The sequence below is a fragment of the Acomys minous genome (genome assembly GCF_964271855.1).
Source record: "Acomys minous genome assembly, chromosome: 16".
NCBI classification, from domain to species: Eukaryota; Metazoa; Chordata; class Mammalia; order Rodentia; family Muridae; genus Acomys; species Acomys minous.
Window position 1 is genome coordinate 51,500,243 of NC_140498.1, and position 19,903 is coordinate 51,520,145.

The 19,903-nt window shown below is 44.9% G+C and overlaps 1 protein-coding gene across 3 annotated transcripts in view; it reads right to left on the bottom strand.

Moving 5' to 3' along the window:
- Positions 1–19,903, bottom strand: part of PARN (poly(A)-specific ribonuclease) — a 134,362-nt gene that overhangs the window by 89,206 nt on the left and 25,253 nt on the right. For all 3 annotated transcript variants that reach the window (XM_084763533.1, XM_084763532.1, XM_084763534.1), the window contains exons 14-18: positions 14,147–14,190; positions 12,642–12,684; positions 10,689–10,764; positions 7,905–8,015; positions 7,268–7,337 (exon numbers count right to left, since the gene is read on the bottom strand). In XM_084763533.1, the coding sequence (XP_084619659.1) occupies positions 7,268–7,337; positions 7,905–8,015; positions 10,689–10,764; positions 12,642–12,684; positions 14,147–14,190 (344 nt within the window). The remainder of the gene's footprint in view (positions 1–7,267; positions 7,338–7,904; positions 8,016–10,688; positions 10,765–12,641; positions 12,685–14,146; positions 14,191–19,903) is intronic.

Sequence of the window (19,903 nt, forward strand, 5' to 3'; positions counted from 1 at the left end):
CACTTTGTAGTCCAGGCTGGCCTCGAACTCACAGTGATCCACCTGCCTCTGCCTCCTGAGTGCTGGGATTAAAGGCGTGCGCCACCACGCCCGGCTCCCACCTCATTTTTTGAGACAGTCTCTCACCAAAACTAAAGCTTACCAACTGGTTAGGCTGTTTAGCCAACCCGCCCCTGGGATGATCCTGCCTCTGCTTTGCAGAGGAGAAGCATCATGGCCACCTTTTTAAGTGGATCGTGGGAATCTGAATTCAGATCCTCATGTGTGCACAGCAAGCTCTTTACCTGCTGAACCATCTTCACAGCCCCACCAATAAATGTTTTGGCAATCAAAAGTTTACAATAAAATTAGACAATACGATACCTACTTGAGGAAAGCACTACTTCCCTGAAGACACCACAAAACCAAGCAGATTTAAAACTTAAGTGTCATTCAGTCATTGTGCCCAAGACATGCCTATCTTTTCCCTTGATGAAGAACAGTGCACAAAACCACTTTTAAAACCAAATGTAACAGTGCAAGCAAGAGGCCAAGGAAGAAAGATCACAAATTCAAGGCCAACCTGGGCTACATCTGGGTACTGTGAATCTCCTCCAGCAGATGGCCCCTGCTGCTACAGCTCTCCTCCTTCATCCCTGCCACATTACTTGTAAGTCAACCTCCTTTTTTTTTTTTTAAGATTTATTTATTTATTATGTATACAGTGTTCTGCCTGCATGTACCCCTGCCTGCCAGAAGAGGGCACCAGATCTCAGTATAGATAGATGGTTGTAAGCCACCATGTTGTTACTGAGAATTGAACTCAGGACCTCTGGAATAGCAGTCAGTGCTTTTAACCTCTGAGCCATCTCTCCAGCCCTATAAGTCAACCTCTTCTTAGTAGAGTTAATCCCACAAAGACCCATCTATGCATCTGGAAGACTGGGAGCCCAAGAAGTGATCATGATATACTACAATTACAAAAGACATTACTCATGGTGTTTTAGCACATTAGAGTCTTACTAGAGCAATGCACTGCTCAAAAACAGACAGGCCATCCAAGGGCATATCCACAGGAAGGCGAAAAGGTAAAAGGAGAGAAAGCAGGGGAGGCAGGCTGTGACCTGAGTATCAAGGAGTTCTGTTGAGGGAATAGGAAAGTTCTAGAAATAGAGGGTGTTGGTGGTTGTACATTTAAATATTCTATTTAAATGTATTTAAATGGCTAAGATGGTAAAAGTTATAAATGTTTTTTCACAGTTTTAAAAATTGCCAAGTGAGCCGGGCGTGGTGGCGCACGCCTTTAATCCCAGCACTCGGGAGGCAGAGGCAGGCGGATCGCTGTGAGTTCAAGGCCAGCCTGGTCTACAAATCGAGTCCAGGACAGCCAAGGCTACATAGAGAAACCCTGTCTCGAAAAACCAAAAAAAAAAAAATTGCCAAGTGAGATGCCTGAGTTGGATCCCCAGAACACATACAATGGCAGCAGAGAACTGTCTCCCACACATCTGTGTACAGTGCACACCTACACACACAGACACACACACACACACAATGAATTTTTTTAAAATTAACCTTATATGCCAAAAACATTATATATTCTGGATGGATGGATAAACCATGTTATGCTGAATTTCTAGCTCCATAAAACAGGTAAAAAAGAAAAAGAAAAGAAATAGTTTAGTAAAAAAAGAAAAAGGAAAGAAATAGTTTGGTGGATGTCACTTCCTTACTGCCCTCACCCTGTACACACGCCATGAGAATGCGGCAGGCAGCCCATCACACAGCGACCTGCCTCTGAGGGGGAAACAAACACAGACGAAAAATGACCCTATCAGGTCTTCTCCCTATGCATCAATAGCTACAAGCAGGGTTTCTTCTGCTTTCTGGTCAAGGGTCATAATTTAACACAAAGTTCTATTTATTTAAAAAGTTTTGAGCAGTGCAAAAGCTTAAATGACACAGAGCCTCGTAAGGCCCAAACAGCTCTCCCTTCACTCCCAGCACCTGCTCAGATGATCGGTGGCAGCAGTGACAGGCGGTCTGGGGCCTGCAATGTGCCAGACACTGACCATGTTACACAGTGCCTTTCCACCCTCAGTCACCTAGCACAGAATACGAGCAGCCACAATCTGCAGATGAGAAAGCTGAGGCACAGAAGAGTGAGCAAATAGTTAAACTCTGCAACTCACAGAGAAAACAGTCCTGTGACACCATGACATGCGTGGCTCCCAGCACAACTGACACTTGCATTGGGAAGTGGCAAGCCTACTGTGTGACCAGGTGAAACAGCACTCCCTGGTGGGTGAGCAGGCCGCTCCCTCAGGAGAAACAGGGGTACACGTCCCTACCTACACATACCAGCAAGCACCTCTGACCTTGCACACATGTTGCTGGGCATAACGGCATTTAGAGCAGTGAATGGCGCTATTCCCAGGAGCTGAGGCTCAATCCTTAGTGTATTGTTTTCCTATAACCTACTTTCAAAATCACTTCAATGAAACAGGACATTGTGCTATAATTCCAACACTTTGGAGACAGAGGAAGGATCTCTGTGAGTTTGACGCCAGCCTGGTCTACATAGTGGATCCCAAGACAACAGCGTCTCTACATAGAGAGGTCCTGTTTCAAAACAAAAATAATAACAACAAAACCCTTTGATGATAAATTTTTAACCAGACATATTGTAAGAAGACTCCAAGGCAGGCAAGATGGCCAGCAGATGGCCCAGCCTGACCGCCTATGTTTCATCACCAGAATCCACATAAAGATGGAAACAGAGAACTGACTCCCAAAAGTTGTCTTCTGATACCCACACATGCACCGAGCTATACACGAGCTATGATATGCATGCACCTGCACTCACAGTACTCCCCCAATGTTAATGTTTTTTTTTTAATTAAAGAAAGACCCTGTCTTTTGCCAGAACCATAAGTAAACAAAACAAAACACCGTGGGCATACTTTATATAGGGGGGCTGAACTAGGCAGGGTCTTGTCCCCCCTCTCTCTGCAGCCAATGACTGCAGCATTACCATCATCTGAGTAACCGGACCTCTTTAACTGCCCCAGTTAAAGTGATCTTGCTTCAGGGACCAAGCTGACACAATCTTCCACAAGCAAGGAGAACGTGCAAAAAGAGACACTTCACACTCGCAGCCTCTGTACCAATCTGCGTCCAAAGGTAACATTTCACTGTTATCATTGCAACTCAGAATGTAAAACCTCTCCTCTGACCACAGCCACATCGTTTTTAGGGGCAACCAAGGAGGCAGTACTGAGGAGAAATGGACCGCCTGTTTCATAAACCTTCACAAAAGGTTATTTACAAGAGAGGTCACTGTCCCTTGCACAGAAAGATAATAAGATGTAAGGCAAAAGCTGGACTCTGCTTTCTGTGGTTCAGTAAAAGTAAAAGCAGAGAGCACTGGGCTGGAGAGATGGCTCAGTGGGTAAGAGCATCGCCTGCTCTTCCAGAGGTCCTGAGTTCAATTCCCAGCAACCACATGGTGGCTCCCAACCATCTATAATGTAATCTGATACCCTCTTCTGCAGATAAAGCACTCATATGCAATAAATAAAATAAATTAAAAAAAAAAAGCAGAGAGCACTTTTACCACTTTGCAGCCTGAAAGCGTTTGGCTAAAGCATCTTCCCTAAGTCTGGTTTTCTGTGCATTGATTAAAACAATCCAAGGTTATACAAGAGAGTAAACCATTTCCTGACCAGAGAGCGGCACATAAACAAGCCGGACGTTTCCACCAGATTCTCACTGCCTGCCTCAGTTCTCTCTGACACACACACGTATATGCACACCAGACTTTATAAGATGGTAAGGCTTAGCATACATGAGACACAGGGTTCGAGCCTCAGTGTGAGTGGGCACACACACATTCATGTGCACACAAATTTTTAAATGGAAATATAAATTTATTTTTGCTCAAGGTTTACTCTTTTCTTTTTTTTTAATTTTCTATATATAATTATTATTCAGTGTATGAATGCTATGTGTGTGTGGGTGCACATGTTTGAGCATGTGTGTGGAAGCCAGAGAACAACTCTGTGGAGTGAGTTCTCTCATTTCACCTTTACATGGGTTCTAAGAATCAAACTCAAGCTGCCAAGCTTGTGTGCCAAGTGCCTTTTACTGAGCCATCATGTCAACCTGCCTCAAACGTTCCTTTTAAAACAGAAATCTGATGAAAGCAAAACAAAACACTATTTGTGATGTGTGTTTTAGGGCAGTTTGATGTTCATTAGATTTCATGCTAATGTGGCAAAGTCACATTTAGAAAAACTACTACAAAAATTAATTGCCCTGGGAGAAAGAGATGAGAGGAAAAGAAGTTTGACTCTTCCTTAGCTACACAGAGTCTGAGGGCAGAGGCTGCATGAGACCCTGTTTGATTATTATCTTATAGTAATAATAATATATAATATACATCATAATATAAAATTGACCTTCAGAAAAGTCCTACTTTCCTAAAATAATTAATTGAACTAATGTTGGGGGCCAATGTTTATAAACAGGATAACTTGAAAAATGACAAGACTAGCTGGGCGTGGCGGTGCACGCCTTTAATCCCAGCACTTGGGAGGCAGAGGCAAGCGGATCGTTGCAAGTTCAAGGCCAGCCTGGTCTACAAAGTGAGTCCAGAACAGCAAAGGCTACACAGAGAAACCCGTCTCGGAAAACTAAAAAAAGAAAGAAAAATGACAAGACTGAGGTTTAATATGACAAATCAGACCTGCAGTTAAGTGAGACCAAGGTCAGGCTAGGAAGGAAGACGTGTCAGAGGCAGCAGTGGCCACTCATAGATGCATCAGGAAACATGACTGCGTTGGCCCAAGATATTACAACACAAAGTACAAAAATCATAATATTTTCTATTCAAAGGTAAGAAAAATAACTTCTTCTTTTACAAATAAGCAAAAAACAGATCAAAAGTCAAATTTTTAGTGAAAATCATAGCCTCCTATGATCTTATATCCTAGTCAACTTTTTGATAAGGTATTTAGGTCCTGGGTCCTCAAAGAGAAAAATCCTGAATGGACAGATATTTTCCCTTTCTGTTTTTGTTTAGGCAGTTTCACTCTGTGGCTTAGGTGAGCCTAGAGCTCACGGTATGGCCTAGAGCTAGTCTCTGCCTCAGTGTCCCGAGTACTGGGATCACAGCCTGAAATCCTGTCAGGTTCCTCTGAATAAGAATGCTGCACAGCACTGCCAACACATTCATGCAGAAAGGCTCTTTTCTTTTCTTTGGTTTTTCAAGACAGAGGTTTCTCTGTGTAGCCTTGACTGTCCTGGACTCGCTTTGTAGACCAGGCTAGCTTCGAACTCACAGAGATCCACCTGCCTCTGCCTCCCGTGGACCACCACCAGCTGACCCAGTCAGTACCCACATGATCTGACTTTGTAAGAAGTTGAATTCAGTAAAATCAGCACAGCTATTTCAAATATTTGCAGGAACTAAATATTTCCAATTTGAAAAATATTATAGAACAGTGAATGTACTATCATAAAACTTACACCACATTTTTTGTCACCAGTGGCTTCCATGATCTATGGCACAGATTTCACAAGAATTACAAAGATGAACACTGCTCTAAAGTAAGAGGTAAAGGCTGAGAAAATGATTTTTTACTCCCCACCCCCTACTCTTATTGAACTGGACAGACATCAGAGACTCAGATGCCTTTGTGTGCTAGCACAACTCATTTTCCATGCAAGAAACTTCACCTTAATTTCCAATAAACATCACACTGTTACCTAGCCCACTTTTGAAAAGGTCATCAATGCCATGCTCTGAACCTCCACATAAAATAGCAACGAAAACAGAAGAAAGACGTACTGGAGAGATGGCTCAGCAGTTAAGAGCACCGGCTGCACTTCCAGAGGATCCGGGTTCAGTGCTACCTCAATGGCAGCCCACAACTGTATCTCCAGTTCCAGAAGATTTAATTCCTTCTTCTGTTCTATGCAGGTACCAGGTACACACAGAGCACACAGACATACATGCAGGCACATTAATAATTAATAACATTAATAATAATAGAAGAAAATAGTGAGAAAAAAGGAAATAAAGGAAATCACAATAATAACTCAGAGAATGCCACCAGTCCAGAGCCTGCAAGAATCCAGTGCTTGGAAGCAGCAGCTGTCTCTAGAGCACACAAAGTACAGAACCGTGGAACTGTAGTTTATATAGATACCCTATGGAAATAGTATGGTAGGTACCCAGTAAAGCCATGACACAATTGTAATGTGCTGCACATAATGTAAGAATAAGATGCAATCACCAACACTGAAATAGCTATTTCTCACAATGATAGATGCAGCTGCCACATTCTGTCTGGCTCACCCTGAGTCTAATATCAGCTCTGTAAGAGAGCTGAGGCCAAGAGGAAGGTTGAGGGTTGTGGCATAGAGCCAGACTTGGCTGCCTATGCATCATACCCATAACTTTAGCCATGACCTTGCCAAGCAAGCACAAACCGCACTTTGAAATAACAATCTTTGAGATTCTTGAAAAGAGCTCTGGGCTTACAACTTCTTCAGACATCGCACTGACTCCTTATGACAATGCAGAATGGAGGAACAGCTTTCCCTTCCCTAGATGAGATCCACAGGAGAGCATGCATGAGACCATGAGTTCAACCCTCAGCACCACAAAACGAAGGAGAGGTGAGCAGAGAGCCAATGAGCACGCAATGACAATCACACTTCACAGATGAGCATTCCTCCATTCACCTAATACCTCCTTGGAAATAACATGTAACCAGCTAATAATGCAAATATAAACAAATAATAATGTCACGTGTAAAGTTCTGGGGGGGGGGCTTAAACACCACCATCCCTTGAAGGCAATTTAAATGCCAAAACCGCCGGGCAGTGGTAGCACACACCTTTAGTCTCAGCACTCAGGAAGCAGAGGCAGGCAGATCGCTGTGAGGCCAGCCTGGTCTACAAATTGAGTACAGGACAGTCAAGCTACACAGAGAAACTCTGTCTCAAAAAACAAACAAAAAATGTATAAATAAGTAAATGCCCAAACCACTTTTTCCCCCCTTGGAAGAGCCATACTGCCATAAGCCATGTTTGCTTTTATTTCTTTTTTAAACCAGTATATTTGAGAAATTATTTCCCAAAAAGTCAATTTCTACTTTCAAAAACCCATCTGAGCTACTAAAGATGAGAAATATTTAATAAAAATGCACCCGAGATCCCTGTCTCCCAAGATGGGCTTTGTCCACAGTGTGAGAACCAAGTTGTAATCCTGATTACTTACTTGTTAAAAAAGGGCTCAATGAGTTTTGAGCTGGCGGACACACACATTTTTGGAGGACTGACTAAAGAACCTAGTGAAGAGAAGCAGGGTATTAGAAACAGCACGCGGTCACAGCCCAGGTCAGCCACAAGTGCATGACATTCATGAGGGGGAGAGGTTCTCTTGATGGTCCACCCACCTTACATCAGGCAGTGTCAGCTGTCCCTGCCCACTGTCCCCCCTCAACTCCTTCAGCTGCCCTCTCAAAACCTTCCTGCTTCTATTATAAGGGTGGCCAGATCCTAGGGCAAAGGCACAGACTGTCAATCCTTCCCCACTCCCTCATGGAAGCCAAATCTCAAAAAATGACATCCATAAATGAGCTATTTGGGAGGCAAGTAGGGGAACTGGTTCCTTCGTAAGAAACACAGGTGCGTCCTCCCTCCAGAATGCTCCGATGTGCGGATGTGTGAACAAGCGCTATCTGAAGGCTGGTATCTAGGCTCGGGTACCTCAGTCCAGGCCTTCCTAGTCTCCAGAACCATGAAGAACATGGCCTGCATCTAAGCTTGGTCACTGGTAACTTGTCACATCAGGCTGAGCTAACAAGAAACGGGTGAGCGCCACTCTGTTTGACGGAAGCATCGATCTCAAGTACCTAGGTAATTTGCCATGGAGATGAAGCAGAGTCCCGTGATGTAGGCATCATACCCTGCCTCGTGCAGCTGCTCAGAAGCTGTGTCATAGCTCGGAAAGCCTTCTGCACTTTCTAAAGAGAAAAAAAAAAAAGGAACTATCAATTTTTCACAGAGCATCACAAAACATGAAAACTAGTGAGCATGACGGCCTGCGAAACCCAAACTGCATCCTGTGTTATAGGGGACGGGCTACACGGCCAATGTTCAGCCATCTTGTCAGAGCCTAGGTTTCTATTTCTCCAGCAGTCTGCCATTCACCAGAAACTAGCTGACCTTGTCGTAAGTCAGCAGTTAGACACCTGTTGTGGTTTATTGTGGGGGCTGGTCACTCTAGACACCCAAGCTACTCCTTTTCCGGTGAGACTACTGATAAGATCAGATTAAAGGCCAGCTGCCTGCGAGCAGCAGTTCCAGGAGCTTTTTCCTGACTAACCAGATCCTTCACGACTTTCCTGGAATTTCTCTCCTGCAATTATAGCAGCTGTAAAGGTAGACACCTACTGGAGCATTCCAGAGTTAGGTATCCACAGCAACCCTTGCTTACACAAATACGCATGCCTCTGTGCCTACATAAACTCTGTGAAAATTCTCAATAAACGGGGTTTGATCAGAATGCAGACTTGCCCCCTTCTTCGTGTCTAGTGTTCTGTCTTTACACAGGAAAATTCTCCTCCCGAGCGGTAGTCGAACCCCAGCGGCCGGGGCACTGTGTGAGCAGCAGCTGTGCCTGATGATGCAGGACACCTGTCTTATTTCTCGGCTCTGTCCACAAGACCTTACAATAAGATAACAAAGTCCCTTAAATGGCAATTTCAGTTCAAACCAGAGAAAGGCCTCGGTTTCCTTACCAAGGTTCAGCCGTAGACCTCCTCAGCCACGCTGGCTGGCGATATCTGCCATCCTGTGTCCCCATGTTGTGATAATTCCTCCTGCTATTCTTATCATACATGCACGGCACAGACTCTAAGGACTCTACGCTGGGCACAATGGCCACACCCTTCATCTCTGCACTTGGGAAGCTGAGGTAGAAGAACCACAGCGAGTCTGAGCCAGCTTAAGCTAAATAGTGATTTCTAGCCCTACCTTGGCTACAATGTAAGACCCCGTGTTTAAAAATTCAATAAACAAACAAAATAAACAAATAAAAACCCAACAAAACATAGGGGTCATACAGCGTCCAGCCACCTCTGGTCCGTCACGCACATGTGATGTGACCCTGGGCAAAGCACTTCACCTCTGAGCTCTCAGTTTTATAAAATGAGATGATAATTAACGTTCCCTCATAAGGCTTTTGGGGGGCAACAAATGACAGGATGTTGCTAAAGGCTTCATCTTGTGCCTGCCACATGTCATATGCTCATAATCCATCAGTTTCCCAAGAGATCCCCAAAACGCAAGAGTCCAAGTGCATACTGGCAGGGCCCTCAGCTATTTCCAGCTTAGCGATTTAAAGACAAGAGCATACCCCAAAATGGATCAGAACTTGCTATAACACTGCCCTTAGTCCATGGGGCCACTGCACTACAAAATCATTTTCTAAGAAGAATCATTTTAGTCACACTGACACACAGGTGCTGAGAAACAGGAAAACAGCAGGACAGGACACGCGCCTACTCTTAGTAATTATGTCCTAGACTGGACCTGGAAATGAGTGTTAGAGAGGCCACGGCTTCATCAGTGGCAGGAGCGGAAACTGCTGCTGGAAGGGTGGAGCCACTCACTGCCCACATGATGCTCTTTATCCCACTTGATACTGGGCCTTCCGACACTGCACCGCCTGCTGCGGCTCCTCGCCGTTCCTTTCCACTGCCACACACAGGGCACGGGCTTCCTGCCCTCTACCCACTCAGCTTCCCACTTCATCTCTGTGACCCAGAAGGGAAGCAAACACCTATGGGTCTGCCCACCCAACGCCTTCCATCACCAGTTTCTGGAACATTAGCACTGTTATCAGCGTCTTTGACAGTTTTCTAGCCACATTCCTTGGAATGCTAACTGCAGATCAGCAGCACACTGTGGGTGACAAGATACAGCACCCCAAAACATAGGGGTGGGGCCATGGAGACCACACAACTCATCTAATACCAAGCGTTCCTCCTGACCTCTGGCTTTCCTCAATGACCTTGCTTCCATGGCCCACACTAGCTCACAGGACACAGGCGTGTGCCCATCTCAGCACTACACCCAGCTCTCGGGTTTTCTCACACACAAAATGTATTTTCATTACACCACTGATGACGCGTCACTGACTGTCTCTGCTCAAACACTACATCAGATGAAAGGACACATTGAGTTTTGGGAGCATTAGGAAATAAAAGCCTTAAAACTGTAATTGCCAGCCAGGTGTGGTGGCACATGACTTTGATCCCAGCACTTGGGAAGGCAGAGCCAGGTGGATCTCTGAGTTTACCATGTAAAAAATCTGGTTTGCAGAGTGAGCCCCAGGACAGCCAGGGCTACACAGAGAAACTCTGTCTTGAAAAAAAAAACAACAAAACTTGAATTGCCAAGCATCTCAACGAATCCCTACCTGATTCAACTCTCTCAACACGATGTGGATGTAGCTAGATGTAAACTTAGAATATTGTCTTTATCAGTAAAGAGCATCCACCCAAGGCATGAGAGTTCGCTCAGCCCCAGGCTACAAATAATGCAGTATGGTCTCAGAGATTTTACATTTTTTCCCCTATAGAACATGTTGGTAATTTCCAAAGTTTGAAGGTTTTCAGGTTTAATAATCTTACCAACTTTAGGAGGGTCAAAGGGTGTCTCTTTTAACCGCTTTTCCAACTCTGCAAGGGATGTGTTGTTAATGATATCCTGCAAGGCAGGGGATGGAGAATTAAGACATTTCATCTCAGAGCAAGAGATTAAGAACCAACTGGCAGTACACAGAAATTCCATACTGCCCTCTTACGTCTTTTAAAGGAATAGAAGCTATTAAACAATTCATGAAAGAAAAGCAAATTCCAGGTTCACTCTACTGAGAGTTATAACGACACGGACAGACTTCAGTGGTGAACACCTACACATTCGGGCTTGAAGGCCGAATAGTGCTCCCCTGTGACCCCAGCTACTCGGGAGGCAAAGGCAGCAGGATGGAGAGTTACAAAAGCAAAACTGTGGGTAAAAAATGTGGAAGGGGGAGAAAAAAACAAATTTCTAAATTTGCTGGGGGTTAGAGGGAACGACACAGCTTGGGCAAACGCAACTCAAAGGCTTCGGAAAGTTCTTAACTTCCAGGATTGCTGGCAGAGACACAGAACTGGAAGTCACTGTCCTAGTGTATTGCTCATGAGGCTGCAGAAAGCCCTTTACAAGACTATAAATGATCATACATTAACTTAAATTACTTTTATTAGAAAATACGTCCAACTATGTAAAATATGCAAGTAGAGAAAAGGCAAACAGTTTGCATGTCTAACTATTCAAAAATATAAATTACAGGCCAAGAGGTGGTGGCAGCAGCACAGGCCTATAATCTCAGCACTCAGGAAAGCAGAGGCAGGCAATCTCTTGAGTTTGAGGCTAGCCTGCTCTACAAAGAGAGTCCAAGACAGCCAAGGCTACACAGAGAAACCTTGTCTTGAAAAAAAAAAACCCACGCCAAAAAAAACTCAACAGCAACAAAATATATGTGCACACATGTATATTATATATATATATATATAAAGATAGGTATATATAAAATAAAATATACAGTATATATATTTTTATATATGTATACACACAAAAAAAAACAAAGGGAGAGGACTGTAGTGTTGGCTTGAGCTAAAGAGTGAGCTCCTACCTAACAAATAAAAATTAAATTAAAAATTGTATATATTTTAACATTAAAAACTTACATTAAAAAAACAGGAAAAATAAAGATAAGTATTCACATTTTGACATACTTATTTCTGGCCTTTTTCCAATGTCTCTTTTCTTCCTTTTTTTTTTTTTTTAATGTTTTGAAGAGTTTATTAAATGAGCATGGGGAAAAAAGGAAAAAGATAAGGGGCACACCAGAGAGAGGGAGAGGGAGAGGAAGAAGAAGAGGCAGAGGGAGAGAGAAGAGAAAGTAAGAGCATTTTGTTTTGGTTTTTCAAGACAGGGTTTCCCTTGGTAGCCTTGGCTGTCCTGGACTCACTTTGTAGACCTCGAACTTAAGATATCCACTTGCCTCTGCCTCCCCAGTGCTGGGATTAAAGGTGTGTACCACCACACCCATCTTCCTTTTTTTTTTTTTCCCCAGAGCTAAGGACCAAACCCAGGGCGGAGCGTAAGCGCTCTACCACTGAGCTAAATCCCCAACCCCCCATCTTCCTTTCTTTTTTTGTACACAGGGTCTCTCTGTGTAGTCTTAGCTGTGTAGACTAACTTTGTAGACCAGGCTGGCCTCAAACTCACAGCGATCCGCCTGCCTCCACCTCCCGAGGGCTGGGATTAAAGGCGTGCGCCACCACCGCCCGGCCCTTTCTTATTTTTTAATGTGTTTAAAGTAACATTTAAATAAACCAGAATTCCAAAGCTGTTAGTGGTAATGCAAAAAGTTTCAAAGAGAGCTAAGCACCATGGCAGACACTTGCATCCCAGCACGTGGGAGACAAAGGCAGGTTACTACTCTCAGCTACAGCTGGGTATACAAAGAGCTTGACTCAAACAAACAAAAATTTTAAATTATATCTTATGAGTGATAGTTCAGATTTGAATAATACCTTAAAAGGTTGTGTGCTGGCCATCAACTTAGTATCTAGAAGTCTGGAAACAAAATAAGTTTTAATAAGGTCAGTAAACTATGTATAAATATTCAAAATGTACTTTATTAAAATAAAAAAAAAACTTTAAATGTTTCATTAACAAAATACATGGGTAATACATATTCATACATAATATACTTAACACCTAATTCATAAAACACTCAGAAGTGGACAGATGGAGCAAACACGCCACTGGCCAGTGTGTAGCAATGAGGCTGCTGAGCAGTCCACCTGCCGGCTTCACTCAGCACAATGTAGGCAGTCCACATGCTAGCCAAAGAACAGGGTCCGCACCTGCACACAGAGGGATGAGGCTAGCAGCCATTTGGAGGGTGAGGCAAATACTGATGTGCTTTCCTGTTCTACACAGTCTACGCCTTCCAAATTGCCGTCACCCACAGCTACCAGCTAATCTGCACAGTCTGAGTTCTTATGGGGACAAAGCGTGTGTTGGGAAGTTCCCTGCCACTCTTCCTTCCTGTGCCAGCAGAGCTCCACGGGCAGCTTGACTGGGTCTGACATCACCTAAGAGCCGCACTTCCGTGCCAGCCAGGTTTAACTGAGGGAGGAACACCTACCTAGAAAGCAGGCAGCACTACTCCACTGAGTGAGAGGAAGCCAGGTAAGTGCTGATGCCTTCCTGTCTCCGCTTCCCTGTCTGTGGTGTGAGGAATGCTCACTCCATGAACTCCACTGTCACTTTCCATGAAACACACTGAACCTTCCAACTGGGAGCCAAGATAAACCTTTCCTCCCATGAGCCGATTCTGGCAGGTATTTGTCACAGCAATGAGAAAAAGCAGAACACTTAACTATGGTATTACAGGAACCAGAAATACTAAGGAAGAGACTCACCATGTAAAAATTCTCTCCTAATTTCACATAAATATAAACACATTGTGGCTATGACAGAACAGCCCGGATGAATGTAAGACTAGTTGGCTACCCTAGCTTTCCCCTAACAGTGGCTTACTGGGTAAGCTCCATGTGTCTGACATGTGGTTGATCACACATGTGACACATGGCAGAGACAAACTAGCATGCAATGCAATGCTGACTGGAAAACACTAACAGTACCATCATTCGTGAAAGGGCAGGGAGTGGGGAGGAGGAATGTCTCCAGCCACACAGTTCCTAACTGAGGAGATGTCCATCCTCAGATGGAAAAAGGCACAGCCTACATGTGTGAATGGCTAGGACTTCGCAGGACCCTCCACAAGTCCTTTAGACAGCAGGACGCAGGACAGAAAAGGGAGAGCCATCAGCTACTTTCTACTGCACTCTAAGTTAGAATCTGAGCTTTAGTGGGATACTCAAACTACTCATAACTTTAAAACTGTCAGCTGTGGCAAAGTTGGGGGTGTTCACCCCATCAAGTCCCTTCCCAGCTGTACCACTGCCTAGTTGTGCTGCATATAGCTCAGTGAGTATCTTAAACGCCAGAGCTGGGGAAGAAGGCTTACCTGGGGAAGACACACGTTATCATCTCCTTAAACTCGTTCAGATCCTAAAAAGCAGAAAGATCACTGTTACTGCTTTCCTAGCAGATGAGACTCAGGATTGTTAAAAGCACACAAGAACAGCCAGTTTCCCAGCTGTCATGCCTCACATGTGCTTCAAACTAAATGGTAAAAACCCACTTCTAATTACAAAAACTCAGAAATTCAGAGCACTTGCCAAAGACCCAGATTAGATGCCTAGAACCCACATGGTGGCTTATAACTACCTCTAACTCTAGTCCAAGGAAGCTAATGCCCTTTCCTGACCTCCTCAAGAACTAGGCACACATATGGTATGCACACATACATATATGCAGGCATGACACTCATACACAAAGAGCAAAATAAATAAACTTAAAACATATTACTTTTTAAAATAAAACCTGAGCCAGCCAGTAATAGCACTTGCAGTCAAAATTGACAATCTGAATTCAATACCAGGATTCGTATGATAGAAGAATTCACTTTCACAAGTTGTCTTCTACAGGGCACATGAACCCTGCATCTGGGAGAACCGGCCTGGAGCAAGAGTGAGGTCAAGGTGTGTCCAACCCCAAAAATGGATCAGTCCCTCCCGGATCTGGACCTGTATGTCCCTGCGCATCTAGTCTTGCCAGCCCCACCTCCAACACCCCTGAGGTGGTCACACAGCCTGAGGACAAGGACACCTGGGACTCTTCTCCATGCAAATAAAGCACTCCAGTACCTCAGCCCCAGCCAGTGATGTACCATCACTCCCCAAACCCCACCCACTTCCCAAGGTCTACATAGCCATTATCCCGCCCCCCAACAAAGGAGAGCCGGGTCACTGGGAGGGCCGTATCACTGGAGAAGCTACACTGGAGAAGCCTTCTCCCCTCGGCACTCACCGCCAAGCCAAGGTCCTGCTAGCCCACCCACCCAGTTTCACTCCTTTGAGTCCAGCATCTGTACAAATCAGATGCCACAAGGGAAGAAACAGAACCCAGGCCTCAGGACAGTCCTCGACTGCCACATGCACGAGCACACAGACACACAAATTAACAAAAAAAAAAAAACAGGGACAAGGAGATGGCTTGGTAGGCCACGCCTAACAACCTGCATTTCATCACTGAGACCTGTACGGGAGAAAGAGGGAACTGATTTCCACAGCAGTGCTCTAACTTGCACAGGCTCACCCAGGCAACATACATACATACATACATACATGCATACATGCGGGAAGGACTGTAAGCTTTGTCACAGGTGAAAGCAGTCTTGGCGGGCTTTGCCCTTGAACACCCCATGGATACCTTGAGATAGACTGGGTGGAGCCATCCTGGGCCTGGAATTCAGGAAGCAGACCTGGGGATTCCACCTGGACTATTGTTTTTCTAATCGACCCTCAATGGGAGAAGGAGACCGCCCTTCCCACGTGACACAGGCAGGCAGAGAGGAGATAGCAGCAGCAGGTTCAGACCAGGCTTGAGCACACGCACGCACGTGGATCAGCAAACAGGCCTGACCAGCACGCAGGCCAGAGACACCTAGGGACACGTCCCATGGAACGGATACTGAAAGGTTCACTCTTTTTTCCCTTTAACCTTTTTTCCCTCTTGTGTAAGCTAGTTGGGTTGTACAATAAAGTTTAATTGTTAAGAAACAAAGCTTACACGGACATACATACATACACACAGAATAAACAAAACTAAAAATGTTACTATAATAAAAATTAAATAAATAGGGCTCAGATGGCTCAGAGCTGCTCTTCCAAAGGTCCTGAGTTCATTTCCCAGCAAGCACATGGTGCCTCGCAACCATCTATAATGAGATCTGCTGCCCTCTTCTGGCCTGCAGTCATACATGCAGGCAGAGCACTGTATATATAATAAAAATAAATTTTAAAATCTTAAATAAATAAATAATGAATTTAGGAGTATCTCCCAGTTCTCACTCACTAGGTATTATGGGTCTGGATAAGTAATTTCATAACCAAGAGATTCTATGGCTGAACTAATGAGAGTGTGGTTCCACGGCATGGAAAGTAGTTGCCGCCTTACGGGACTGTGCACCCCGGGGAGTTCAGTGATGGCCAGCAGGCTGTGCCACTTCACAGACTTATCCTAATAGTGACACTAAGTGGCATCACTACAGTAAGTGGCTGATGTGGTCACAGAGTAAAGCTGTTTACATTTCTGAGTCTATCTCTGGTTGTTAGTTAAAATGGCCATAAACATACAGACGTTACATTATGCATAAGATTTCTGCCCTAAGTACTCAGAAAACTGCTCACGAGGCACTAGCAGCAAGTGCCTAAATCAGACTATTCATTTCCCAGGATTACTTCGATCAGGAATTCCAGAGCAGAAATGAGAGTACTTGAGTTTTGACTTAGCTCATTTACATACATAACTGCCATGCTAGCCTGGATAGTCACACTCCTGACCCTCCGTAAACCACAACTCTCTTCAAAGTCACTCATGCTTCACAGCAAGCTGCCTTTTCTAATTAGCTTTCCAAGCCTGTAAACACAGACTATGTCCAACTTGAAATCCACGCCAGCTTCAGCTGTCGCTGAATCAGTGGACAATAAAGGAACCACTGGTTCTAAGGCTAAGCGAAACAAAACATGCCCTCACACCTCTTGTTAACCTTTCAACCTCACTAAGACGTTTTACAAATAAGAGAAAAGTAGAATCACGGACGCTTCCGGGACAACCCCGAGTACTGAGCGAGTCCTCCAAGGTGAATCTCACGCGCCAGGAGGCCAGACACTGCCCCCTGAACGCCCAGACATGGACTCTTTCTTTTCTTTCATCTTGGCATATGTGTGCGCATAATGTGTGTACATACAGCGTGAGCACAAGCCTGCCACACTGTATGTGTGCAAGTCAAAAGACAATCTCTCACATCAACCTTCTCCCAACATGTCTGAGCCAGGGCCTGTTCCTCACTGTGTGCCAGGCTGTCTTGCCCACAAGCCTCTGGGCATTCTCCCTTCTTCACTGCCCATCTTGTGACTAGCCTTATTACATTTACACTTTAAAAATATGGTGTGAGGAGCTGGAGCAATGGCTCAGTTAAGAACACCGGCTACTCTTCCAAAGACTGGGGTTTGATTCCCAGAACCCACATGGCAGCTCAGAACTGTCTGTTACTCTGATCCCAAGGGACCCAACGGCCTCTTCTGGCTTCCATTGGTCTCAGGCATTCAAGTGGTACACAGACACATATGCAGGCTGTGTGGTTTGAGTGAGACCGACCGCCATAGGCTCTTAGGATTGAATGCTTGGTCCCCAGATAGTGGAGCTGTTTGGGAAGGATTAGGCAAAACCTTGCTGGGCAGGTATGGTACTGGGGTTCATGGTTGGCAAAGCCCACTGCAGCCCTGGCCCCCTTGCCTGGTGCCTGCACATCAGGACACAAAGCTGTAAGCTACTACTCCAGTGCCATGCCTGCTTCCTTCACACCATGATGAGCACAGACTCACCCTCTAAAACGGTAAGCAAGCCCCTAATTAAATATTTTCTAAGAGTTGCTTTGGTCATAGTGCCTCTTCACAGCAATAGCGCAGTAACTAAGACACAGGCAAAACACCTATGCACTCTGGTTTACGTCAACTCGACACACAAACTAGAGTTATCTGAAAGGAGGGAACCTCAATTGAGAAATGCCTCGATACGATCCTGCTGTAGGGCATTTTCCTAATTAGTGATTGATGGGAGCCCAGTCCATTGTGGGTGGGGCCATGCCTGGGCTGGTGGTCCTGGGCTCTGTAAGAAAGCAGACTGGGCAAGCCATGCTGAGCAAGCCAATGAGCAGCACCACAGCCTTGCACCAGCTCCTGCCTCCGGGATCCTGCCCTGCTTGAGCTCCTGTCCTGACTTCCTTTGGTGATGAACAGCAATATGGAAATACAAGCTAAATAAACCCTTTCCTCCCCAACTTGCTTTTTGGTCATGGTGTTTAGTCACAGCAATAGAAATCATAACTAAGACAACATCCATACACCAAAATAAAATAAATATTTTTTCTTAACTTAGATATGGTAACAGGAAGTATAACTGTTCTATCATCTTCAATAGATTATATCTCCTATTGGTCTATTATTTATTTATTTATGTATGTATGTATTATTTTTTAATGTAGGAGTTCTCTGTCTGCATGTACACCTATATGTCAGACGAGGGCACTGGATCCGTTTATAGATGGTCATGAGGGGCTGGAGAGATGGCTCAGCGGTTAAGAGCACTGTTGGCTCCTCTAGAGATCCTGAGTTCAATTCCCAGCAACCACATGGTGGTTCCCAACCATCTAGAATGAGATCTGGTGCCCTCTTCGGGCCTGCAGGCACATATACAGGCACAATACTGTATGTAATAAATAAATCTTTTTTAAAATTTATATATATATACATATATATACACATACATACAGTCATGCGCCATCATGTGGTTGCTGGGAATTGAACTCAGGACCAATGAACGAGCAGCCAGTGTTCTTCACCACTGAGCCATCTCACCACGCCCAGTCTCATCATTTTTCCATAGCTCAATAAACAAATTTTTCTCTCTGATAATGCAGGGGATGAAAGTGTGTGTGTGTTAAATCACTCATCTACCTGGGTGAGATAAAACTGCAGCCACCTGCTTTCTTTAAAATTTGAATTGGACCAGCCTCACAAGTTCACATTTCCTGAACACTCACACACAAAGTGAAGTTAACCCTCCTCAGACCTAATCACCTAAGAGGGGGCTACGCCATATAACACAGAACAGAACTTAGGCACCCCGGAGGCACCCAAGCCCTGAAGGGCCGGCCACAAAACAGCGGCAAGGCAGCAAGCACAGCACTCCGTGGCAGGAAAGGGCAAGTGAAGAAGCAGACTGAGAACATGGAGCAAGGCTAAAGCAAAGCAGACAGAAGCAAGCACGCACCCAAACCATGGGCCGCAGGACACAAAAGCACTTAGGGACTGCGGCAGCCTGGCTGGCAACATGGAGCCGACAGGAGCTGGAACCTGACAGGACCAACTGCAAAGAGTCAACTAGACACAGAAACAAAGAAAGTGGGATTACTTGTGAATATTCAGCAGGGACAGTAATGTGCAGAGGATTACAAGAGCAGTAGTCAGAGATGTTCACATGTTAAATCAGTATTTAATGCCTTCCATGTGCCCACCTCTGTTTGGTACTCAGAACACCCAGAGGCACAATATTAAATAGGCTCCCTCAGTCCTTCTGGTAACTTCATCACTTTACCATCAGGAAAGGACCTGCTCCTTAGGTCTCCATGGCCAGTAAGAAATGAATGACTGAAAACAACTATGAGCTCTTTAGACAGAAAATGAGTCTGTCTGACCATCTCTTTTGCTGGAGCCCTTGCACCCTAGAGAGTGATGGAGGGGGCTGTCATGGAAGTGGTGGCAACCTCAGACCAAAGCCCTAGAACAAGAGAGCAACAGTCCCACCATGCAAGTGGCAGAAGGCAACTCTCTCCTCCAAAAGATCATCAAGGAGCTGACGGGACAGCATGACCTAGGAAACGACAAGAGAGCCAAGTCTTTAGAGGCAAACTTCTGTGAAGGAATGCTGAGTGAATGTATCAACTGTCAATAAAGCACTGTTTAGCCAATCAACTGGGCAGAAGGACAGGAAGTGGAAGGCAGGACTTCCTGGAGAGGGAAAAGTTTGATGGTTGGAGAAGGGACAGGTTTTTGGATGGTTGGTGGAGGACAGTGCGGATTTGACAAGGACTGGCCCA